Consider the following 11,848-nt stretch of genomic DNA (forward strand, 5'->3'; position numbering starts at 1 on the left):
GTGTTAAAATGGGTTAGTTTATATGGACTAATTTCTCATGCCTAAAAATTGAAAACTTTACCTCGTACCCCTACAATTGTACCCACATCCCTACATATAAATTTTTTTGACCAAAATATCCTCATATAAATAGAGTATATTTTTCAGAAATAAAACTTTTTACCATTTTCGTCTGAAGACTTCCGGAAGACAAAATTTTGCATTTTTTGCATTGTAAACCGGAACACTAAGAGTAAGTCTTCTGGTTCACATAGTGTATACCGGAACACTTGTCTAAAGTCTTCCGGTTTGTTGCCTTTTGGGGGCATTGAACCGGAAGTCTTTTAGAAAGTCTTCCGGTTTGGTTGGTTGTATACCGGAACTCTTTCTTAAAGACTTCCGATTTGGATGAACTAAATCGGAACTCTTTTAAAAAGTGTTCCGGTAGTCAGCCTTTTACTTTTCTACACCGGAACTCTTCTTTGAAGTGTTCCGGTGTGTATTTTTTTTTTAATAATTTTTTTATAATTTTTTTTGTAGTGGTTCGAAGACGAGGTGCAGATGGTAGGATTCCAGACCGCACTTTAGGCCGGGGCGCATATTCATCTGCAGCTGAGTCGGCTGGATATCCAGGAGGGCCGTACGATACGTCTCTTTTGGTGAAGTACGAACATCATGTTGCTCGGCATTTATGGTTTGGTGAGGTAAATAAACGGGATATATTTGAAAATGAATAATAGTTGAATATTTTATATTGTGTTTTCTAATATGTGTTTTAATTTTTTTTAGGAAAGAGGTCCAAAGAAAGAGTTGAAGGTTGCTGGACATGGACTGAAGCTGACATCTAGGGTTCCATTGGCTCTTCCACCACAGATGGAGAGTTGGGTATCTAGATCTGGTTTATCTTCACTTCAAAGAACTAGTCTGAACAAGATAGACACAAATCTTGTCTCTGCATTTGTGGAAAGATGGCATCTAGAGACATCTTCATTTCACATGTTGTTTGGTGAAATGAGCATTACTTTGGATGATGTCTCATGTCTGCTTCACTTGCCCATCAGGGGTATCTTCTGGAGTCCTCAGGATGTCACGGAAGAGGTAGCTGTTGAACTTGCTGTTGACTACTTAGGAGTGTCACAGGGTGAGGCATAGTCACATGTTCGTAGCTGCAGGGGTTCGTATTATAAGTTGGAGTGGTTATACGATTTATTCGTACAACATAGAGTTGCTTCCAGCTGGGCATATGCGATCAGAGCATATCTGTTGATGTTGGTGGATTCCACCATTTTTGCCGATAAGACCTTTACACTTGTAGAGGCACGATACCTCCTCCTGTTTACAGACTTAGATAGATGTTCAGGATATAGTTAGGGAGCAGCTTCACTAGTTACCCTATACAGATATCTTGGAGATGCGTCCATGTACAGTTGCAAACAGCTCGGTGGATATCCTTATCTCCTACAGGTATATAATTTAATTTTGTTTATTAAGTGTTGGATTCATTTTATAAAATATGTTAACTTAATTTATTTTATTTATTATGTTTGTATTTTATAACAGTGTTGGATTCACGAATACTTTCCAACTGTTGGAAAAAGAGGGGAGAATTGGAAACCAGCTGATAATTGTGGTCTTCCCCGAGCGATGAGATGGTCGTATAGGCAAGGAGTCCTGAAGATTGATGATTTACGACCTATTTTGGACAAGCTGACACCTTCCGACGTCATATGGCGTCCATTTGAGGATCATAGAGCATGGCATCTGTTTGATGAGATATGTCTCTATAGGGGCTGTTTGAAGTGGGGTGACACAGTTGTTCCATACTTGCCTGACAGATGTTTACGTCAGTTCGGGTACAGGCAGTATGTTCCATCCCCACCTCTTGATTGTATGATGGCGACAGATATTGATGTTGATTGGATTGGTTACCATCAGAGTGTTATCTTTGTGATTCGTCCAACTACCATGGCCACCACTCCATCTGATGTAGAAGATGGTTATCTGGAGTGGTATTATTGTGTTTCGCATCCACGGTTGGTCCCTCCCCATCGTGACGATCCAAGAGAGGTACCAGTTCCTGTATATGACGCCGGACCATCTGATCCTGATTGAGCTTGTGTATCTACATTGATTCATCGCTATCTGAGACAGGTTAATGCCGAAGAGGAAGATCCATAGTTTGCTGATTTATTTGAAGCTTTGCATATTTCTCGTTCACATTGATTTATGTATTAAGTTTTAGAACTGAATATAATAGACATAATATAAAATTCATGTTTTGATCACATATTCATGTTTTGAGTACATATTCATGCTAATACAGGTGTAAGTAATTGATAATGTTGCAGACGTCCTGCAAATCCTAACATCCAAGTAGTTGTTGTATGAGAACGAAATTTCCTCCAATCTAATGTGACTGGTGGCAACGGAAACCCCTCTTTCATGTTAACCTGATAAAGTGAAATAATTAAAATATTAAGTCATATAAAATATTAAGTGAAATAAGTAAAATATTAAGTCATATAAAATAACTTGTCACACAAAATACGTACTTGAACCCAATGATTGTGGTTAACAAAACCAATGCAATAAATAGAGACATTTGGTGAATGTGAACTTGTCATCGGAAAGAAAGTCATGCACGGATTTCCTAAACAGACAAGTACAACATTATAGCGATTCGCTATCAAGTAACCCATATCTGGTAGAGTCAACCATTTTTCAGGTGGCTGTGAACCAAAGGATTCTATCATCAAAGATTCTCTCACTTCTGACAACCGATTAGAAAATAACTTGTCATACAAAGTTAACCTATCCTTGTCTATTATTTCCAACCCCAACTCTCTGCGAACCGTTGGCCAACCATCCTCACCATATCCATGCAATGACTCTAAATCCACAATTACCATCTGATTCAACATTAACTACATCTTCAATGTATGACCTAATATAATTAGGAAATTGAAGAATGAATTGTGGTTGCTTCTTTGATAATTTTAACTTCTTCGAAGTCTGTGATGGTTGAGATTGCCTTTGTGAAGATTGAGATGCCTTATCAACATACTCATGATACGAAGGGTCCCTATAAACATCATATTCTACTGGTTTTTTCCCTTTCTTCTTCACTCCTCCTTTGATTTTTAGTTTCTCAGATGGTGGACACAATGGAGTCATTGTTGGGTATGCTAGTTCACATACCCTACTCTTTAATGCCTTTTTCCCAATAACATCTAATGACCTAAATCGTTTCCACAACTCATCCATTGCATAAGTCATGTCCACCTCTGATCCATCATCTGCACCTACCTCTAACTCAACTTCCATAGTTAGTTTCCTCCAATGAAGATGAACAACATCAATGTGTATCAATATACCACCTAGTGTGTATCTTCCTAACTCACAAGCACAAGGTAACCCATAAGATGTTCTAAGAGTACAACCACATATTTTCCTGTTAGTTCCAACATAATCAACTCTCAATAACTCTTCAGCAATACGTCTCAAAGCAGCTCGAGATACGGAACCACGCAAATAACCATAAAAGGGACTTATGTGCGCGTGCTCAACTTCGTAAAAACTCTTTTGAAAAGAAGCTCTAATGTTTCCCAGTTGTAACCTCAAGTTGTTATTCATAGCTTCCCAACATTTGAACATGTCACCTATACTGTTTCCTAACATCTGCTTTAACTTCCAATGAGCAGATTCAACCCTAAAAATATTGAAAATAACACATAAAAAATACATAGAAAAAATATCACATAAAAAATTATAAGACATACCGATTAGTCGTTGTGTTACCCAAATGTAGCACTCGATTAATCCATGCTCCAACAAATCTATGCCTATGTGGAGTCAACCATGTGTCTTTCACATAATTAATAAATCCACTATAATCAACACATGCTTGCTCAAGTTGATGCAACTGTTGACCATACTCAACCTCATCACTAGCCCAAACAACTTCCATCCATAATGTGTCTATCGTCTTTTGCAGGTCATTCACCACATGTTGTTTGCATTTGGCACCAACGTTTTTGTTAATGTGAGATCTAGATAGCAAATTAATCGACCTGGGAAACACAATTTCAATTGCTTTCATCAAAGCAAGATCTCTATCTATCAAAATCACTTGTGGACACATGTCTTTCTTCACAGACAACTCTTTTAGTTTCTCTAATACCCAGCAAAAATTCTCTGTCTGCTCAGACTCCATATACGCAAATGCAACAGCAAAAGTCAACTCGGTTGATGTCATGCCAACAATTTCAAACAAAGGTTGTCTATATTTGTTTGTCTTGTAGGTGTTATCCATAACTAACACAATCGGAAAAATATTCAACAACTTAACTGAATCAGGATGTGCCCAAAATATCTCTCTCACAACTTCCGAGTCATCCTTTTTTCTACTCCAATAGACATAGCGTGCATCCTCAATAAGCTTAAACAGATGTTGTATCTCACTTCTAGGACCTCTTATCTCTTTTTGTATCACACTCTTATGCTTGTATACTTGCGTAATCCGAATGACATTCTCAGGATCTCAGTCTTGCAAGGAAAGCAATATGTGTCTAGGTGGTACATGTCTCTTTGTCAAATCAGCGACATGTTGCTTCTCATCTGTGGTCAACCTACCAATAAAGGAATGACCTTCTAATCTATCAGGTAAACCATGATTATGTAACCCACATTTTACATCAATCTTCCAACCAGGTCCATCTTTCGCCGGAGTCGGCCTGGTTTTAAATGGGCATCCACATTTCTTGGACGCACTTTGGGTACCACTATCAGTACTCTTGTGTTTCCCACTTTTATCACAACCAAATATTAATTTGTTACTTCTCCCTCTCTTCCCTGTTTCAGTATCTGAACGACTGATAATAACAGTTACTTTATTATCGATTCCAACCTCTTTAATCCATCTGATAACCTCTTCTCGTATACCAAATCTTTCAGTCGTTATAAACGCATCAGTAGTATCTACACATACTTGGGGAAGATTTTCCATTCCTGCAAAATAAAAAATAAAAAAATAAAAATAAAAATAAAAAAGCAAACCGGGACACTTCTTGAAAGAGTTCCGGAACACATATTACACAAACCGGAACACTTCTTCAAAGAGTCCCGGTATGTGTAACTTTGTTTACCGGAACTCTTTTAAAAAGTCTTTCGGAACGTGACTTTTTTCTTAAAGAACCGGAACTCTTTCGTGAAGACTTCCGATTCATTGCTTTGTGTGTTCCAGAAGTCATTTGTGAAGTCTTTCGGTTTGGAAAAAATACATACCGGAAGTCTTTTTCCAAGAGTTCTGGTGCGAGGGTGAAATGTGTAATATTTGAAAGTTTCAACTGAATGGTAAAAATGAAATGGTAAATTGGTTAAAACCAGTTAAGGGTTGAATTGGAATTTTTAAAAAATTGTAGGGGTATGAGGCTAAATGTAGGGGTACGAAGTAAAATTTTCCTAAAAATTATAGGGTTTGGGTCATAAAATTAAAGCTTATATTTTTTAGGATTTTTTTAGTTCAGTTTTAAAAAGTTTGTTACCCATTAGAACTTTGTATGAGTCCTGGATAGTCTGTTAGCCTCATATAATTATAAATTTTAAAAAATTATATTAATACTTAGTTTTTCTCACTCCAAAATAATACATTAGTTTTTCTCACATTACTAAATTTCATCTCTATTCTATTCAATTTTTCTCGATACATTAATATAATCAATATTCATTCCTCATATTCTATAAATTTCTCTTATATTATATATTTTAATATTATTTTATACAATTTAGACATGTATTGTATTTAAAATTGTATTATAATATATATGAAAGATAATATAGTACTTAAAAATATAGTTTTTTATATTAAAAATAATATAATTTTTAATTTTATTATAATAAATATTACGGAGTTTTATTTTAATTTTTTATTAAAAAAACTCGTTTAGGATCCTGTAACTCGAAGCTCATTTAGGACTGGATTCGGGTTAGTAAATTTTAAGGTCATATTACAACATGATTTTTTAAACCCGATCTTAAAAATCCAAGAGCCACTAGAGTCGGTTCATTTAGGACCGAATAGTCTATTTTAATAGCTCTATGAATCATGAATTTCATGTTAAATAAAAATATTAAAATTAAACTGCTCAAAAAATTCATGTTTCTATTGTGTTCAATTTTTTAATTAAGACACAATTCCAATTTAATTATTAATCATCTAAAGCTCAATGTGAGATTATCATTCTCACATTTTAATTAGAGATTTTAGGTTAAAACACAATTTTGAACATGCAGTGTTAAAAAAATAATTAATTTTATCATTTATTATAATATTTAAGTCGAAAATTAATATCATATTTAAGTCGAAAATTAATCTCTAAGTTGTGCTCAGAGAATATCTAATTTATAAAAAATAAATTGATTTCCTCACGATAGAACTGGAAATTTTTAAATCAAAATTAAACCAATCAATTAGCATATTTTAAGAAAATAATAGAAATTTCTTTATTATTTTATTAGGAGTATAAAATGAAACGATAAGTACAATATGACAGGGAAAATATTAGTTATGTATACATACATATCTTCAAAGAAATTAATAACTGTATTTTTAATTAATTATCGTTTTCAATCTGAACACCTGTTCTCACAGGACTATAATTTAATGTTTTTTTTTCTATCTTAATTGCTGACTATGTCTTTGTCTCTATCTCCATTACGATCATACTATTATTCAGATTTATATGGTTGAGCAACTAACTTCTTTTATCAAAATTTCCAGGTAGATTTAATTATGAAAAACGATCGTCATAGAAATTTAGAGCTTTTAAATTATTGAGCTGCTAATACTATTGTGGCCATGATGTGAAGTATACATTAGCCAAACAACTGTACTATATGACACTCTTTTTTAATGGGGAGGGCCCGAAGCCCAGAAGGATGATGGCACATATTTTTTTACAGAATTTATTTTCCTAAATAGATTCTCTTAACTTCTTGGAATTTTTATTTTTTAGTTTTTGGAGTTACATATGGATACACCGTTTCTACACAAAATAAATATAAATAGTTGAGCTTCCATCACTTTTGTAAAAATTTAATTTGGAGATATATCTTTATATGTATTTTTAAAGTTTGTTCGCAAATGGATATCTGAATTAATCATTTTCTCAAAATCATTAGTCTTTTTTCGAATATACATCTTCGAACTCGTTTAATTTATATATAACGCACAGACATACCCTTCCTCTTCTCTTTCTTCATTTTACATTCAACTTTTGGGATACTCTCGTAGAAGTTCGTGGGCAACATTCTTCCAGTCAAATTTTCAAGGAACAAGAGTGCATCTACTTCAATAGTATCAATTCCAAGTCACTCCACTTACTACATTCAATATTTTTCATCCTCATCAACAGTTTTTTGAGTAAGTTTCTTATTTAACTTTTTTTATTAATGTATTAGGTAAAATACTTAGCTTTAAATGCATTAGGTAGTACACATTCGAAATAGGTAACTGTTAGAGACATGAACTATGATTTGGTTGCATTTTGAGTTGTTAGGGCAAGACTAGTATCCGTTTCTGCCATTGTTGCAAACACAAGCTTTTGCGAGATTCATCTCTGAATTATATCCTTACTGATTTTCAATGATGCATATTCGAAAATGTCTTGGATGCAAACTGATGTTTTTTCTCGTATTTTTCAAGAAAAATGACTGCAAACAACGATGATAGAATGAGACATGGTCGTGAATCCCAGTACATGTTCGATCGACGTGAGATGGCGAGACTCCAGATTGAGCAGACCAGAGCTAGGTGGGGAACCATCCCTAGGCCTCTTGACGGGGAAGCATCGACTTCTAGGAGTCACGTGTCACAAGGCTCCTCATCCCAAGAACGCGTCTCCTCTGCTCACGAAGACCGGGAGGAAGCTCCTGTTGCACATGATGATGTCCCTCCACTTGCAGACCCTTATCTAGGAGGGCCCTCTGACACATTCATGTTGATATACTATAGAGATCATGTTGATAGGCATGTCTGGGCCTGAGAGGTATACTTGTTAATAGTTGTTATTTATATATTTTAAACAAATTCCCCACGATTGATATTTTTTTAACATAAGCGCGATTGTTTGAAGTATGGTAACCACAACAAAAAGATTTTGAAGCTTTATCAGCCTAAGGATCATTAGTTCCAAAGTGTCATCTGATACTCTGTCTTGTTGGTCCATCTTCTTATAGGTATAAGACCATTAGTCATGGCATGCAGGGGGATTTTGCTGAGAGATGACATAAGGAAATATCATCTTTCCACTTCCCCATTAGCGAGATGGCGATTATACTAGATGACTTCGCTTGCCCTCCACACCTTCCCTTCAGGGGGAAATTAGTTGATCATTCCAGGATCAAACGTGATGAATCCCAGGAGATGATGGTTATTTATTTGGGAGTTGACCCAATGGATGTCGTGATGCAGTGTGAGAGCACCAGATGTGCTCATGCCAAATTTTTATACTTGAAAAATCTATATAAGGATAACTTGGAGTTAGCTGATGATGTCGACAATGATGATCTACAGGTTACCTACTATCGAGAGTGTACTTTGAGGTGTTACCTCCTATACTTGGTTGGCACATCCACATTTGTGGACAAAAGTGAAACACATGTCGATGTGGCATACCTTAAGTACTTCATCGACTTGTCGATCATTCACAAGTGGAACTGAGGGGCCGTCTATTTGGTATATCTGTAGTCCAAGCTGACTGAAGATTCTCTTTGGACAACAAAGCAAATGACAGACTCTTGCACCATGCTGACAGTAATTTCCATAGCTACTAATAATTTTAAAAGCACTTATTATTTTTACACGTGTTACTAATATATTTTGTTCTTATTCATTTTCAGGGATGGATCCTATCCCATTTTCATCGCATACACGAGTTTGATCGTGTGCTAGAGTATACTGAGGATTAGCCACATGCATGCCTATATTGCCCGTGTAGATGGCATGATATTGTGCGTCCATTATGTGGGTATATTGACCGGATTCAACATGATGACATCAATTGGACACCATACACCATTCACCAGGACACTGTTGTCTCCGACCTTATTACATTTTACTCTGGATGGATGGTATGTGAGATGAATCTGATGTACGAGTATCTGCTGGAGTGATGCATGCGTCGGTTTGGATATGTGCAGATCATTCTGATACCCCCCTTAAAGTTTGCTCCTAACAGCATCGTCTACAGATATCTTAATGTCATACTGACGGATTACGAGAGTCATCTAGTACCAGAGGAGTATCAGAGTATGTCAGCCACAAGTCGGTGGTCTTATATGGACAATTATATGACTAGGTTCTATAGTGTATCACACCCTGTCATGACACCAGACGCTCTTGGACGTCCACCCAGGCTTGCTCATGAGGAGATCCTAGAGAATGAGTAGGCTAAGTATGACCATGTCATTGATGTGTTGTGGATCTATCAAAATATTATATGGATTACGTATGAGGGCATAGAGTCTGAATTGTTTGAGAGAGGTGGCGATGATGTCGTTTTCATAGCATGTTCCATTCTTATCGAGGCACGAAATGAAGGAGAAGAGTGATCCAAAACACAACGGAATTAAAAAAATTTCTCCTTTAATGATCCTTACGAATGGGCATGATCAGTGATAGAATCGTTACCTCTTGTGGCGATTGAGACCTTTGATGCAGATCTACGGAGCGATCACAAACGTTAAACGGTGACAACTCCTCTACTCAGTCCACACGAACGGATTCCTTCAATCTCAATGCTAGCTGCTACGAATGAAGGCTTTGAGTGAGAGAGAGAGAGAGAGAGAGAGAGAGAGAGAGAGAGAGAGAGAGAGAGAGAGAGAGAGAGAGAGAAATGAAATTGCAACTGCACAAATGCTTCTGCACAAGGGTTTTATTTATAGAACCACTTGTGTGGGCTGCAAGCTAAAAAGCCCATTTAAGTGTATGTGGCCCATATCTTATAATATGCCAAAATCACTTAAGCGAGTGGTACCTTACCATATTTCGTATTCTACTTAAGTACATCGTACCTTACGATGTCCTACAATTCACTTAAGTGCACTGTATCTTACGGTGTTCCTTAGTTACTCTATCTCTCATCAATCCATCCTTTTGTGTATGACCCTGTAGGTTTTCGCGGCATTGGCAATTATATTAAATCACGTATTTAACATAATAAATAATGATCGGTATCTAGCAACACATCACTGCTATCCAAGACACGAAAATGTCATGTGATCTGACAAATCCTTTTGTGATAATACTTATGTGTACAATTACCCTTTTGCCCTTATGTCTATATTGAACACAAGGCATAGACCATGTCATCATTGTCCAATTCAATATTGGGCCCATAGACATTTATCATGTTACGCAAGATGGGAAAATTCCATCTAGGTCACTCATGTCCCTCAGCATGCTTCGTGGAGTACCCATCAACTGTCTTTATGGTCATCCAGTTAGGGACAATGTTTGATCAACAATAAGGCACTCGACTCTACATCTAGGGTCCATAGTGGTTTCAGGTCGAAGGGTGATATACACCATTATCATCATGAGAATAACTTATGACACTTTGCATAACATTCTATATAGTATTCTCATAGCGGCTCAATCTAGTATAAATATTACTCTTAATATTCATACTTATGTTTAAGACTTGATAACTCCTTATCCATGATCCATGAGATGTGATCATCAGTCTATATACATAATAGTCTTAATGCTTTAATGTTATCCCACTTCACATTAAAGCTCGACTACATATACTTTAAGAATAGTGTCCTTATGTTTAATGTGATCTCATGATTAAGTCACACTTGATACATTAAACGGACTAGCTATTCTAGGGACTTTATTAAACAAACATAATAAAGAAAAAACCTTTTATTATTAATAAATAATTCGGTACAAGTACCAAAAGTATTGGCCTCTAGGACTTACACCAACACGAAATTCCTTGGGTTACCAACGACAGATGGGGGGCAGGGGGTTAGGATTAGGCATATGCAGTATGTTATGCTTTTATTTGTATTTTGGTATGTTTTAGTATTATTTTTCATACTTTGAGAACAATGTTTGTAATAATATGGGATGTTTTTTTAATTAATGCATTACCTTGTTCTATGATGTTCGTATTTATTAATGTTTAAGTCAAATTATGATATTGTTAGTTGAATTAAAATGACTTTGGATTAAAGAAAAATACAAACTTAGGATAATGTTTCTGCCCAAGACGCATGCAAGTAAGTTTTCGGAGACGCGTATCTGAAATAGTCATTTCTGAAGATGCATCTTCGAATTAACCCCAAGATTTTTCACAAATGCATATTCAGACCATTTTTTTGGCAAAAATAGGATGGCTGCTTAATTTATAAAGGACGAGAAGATTTAAGAGGTGTGAGGCACACCATAAGGGTGGGAAAAGAAATCCCCCTAATTTATATGATGAATAGTATTTTTATTTAATATTTTAAATATATATATATATATTTTTAAATGTTAAAATTAATTTTGTAACACAAATATAAGATTATATCATCAATCAATTTCACTATTTTATTAACCAATAAAATATATAATATCAATCACTTTCAGACATTAAATTATGAATTTAATCAAACTTGTACACTTTATTAACCAACTATATTACTACTTAACGTTATTTTTAATGTTTGAAAAATCATTAATTAAATAATGAATTGTATTAATCAACATTTTACACACTATTGATTTATCACATAAGACTTTTTTATGTTAAGACAATAAATAATTAAATTATGAAGCATCTTAACCAACTTCTTACATTCAATTAATCAACTTTACTTT

General features: G+C 35.3%; 1 protein-coding gene across 1 annotated transcript; it reads left to right on the forward strand.

Annotated features, from left to right (window-relative positions):
- The first annotated feature begins 502 nt into the window (after positions 1-502).
- LOC127093744 (protein MAIN-LIKE 1) lies at positions 503-1,393 on the forward strand. The gene is made up of 2 exons (XM_051032650.1): positions 503-683; positions 769-1,393. The coding sequence occupies exon 2, from the start codon at positions 853-855 to the stop codon at positions 1,129-1,131; it is 279 nt and encodes a 92-aa protein (XP_050888607.1). The 5' UTR covers positions 503-683; positions 769-852; the 3' UTR covers positions 1,132-1,393.
- The last annotated feature ends 10,455 nt before the right edge of the window (positions 1,394-11,848 follow it).

Source organism: Lathyrus oleraceus, chromosome 6 (assembly GCF_024323335.1).
Source record: "Lathyrus oleraceus cultivar Zhongwan6 chromosome 6, CAAS_Psat_ZW6_1.0, whole genome shotgun sequence".
Taxonomy (NCBI): Eukaryota; Viridiplantae; Streptophyta; class Magnoliopsida; order Fabales; family Fabaceae; genus Lathyrus; species Lathyrus oleraceus.

Bases quoted from the DNA above. Each gene is read 5' to 3' on its own strand.
- LOC127093744 (XM_051032650.1), top strand. From the start codon at position 853: ATGGAGAGTTGGGTATCTAGATCTGGTTTATCTTCACTTCAAAGAACT.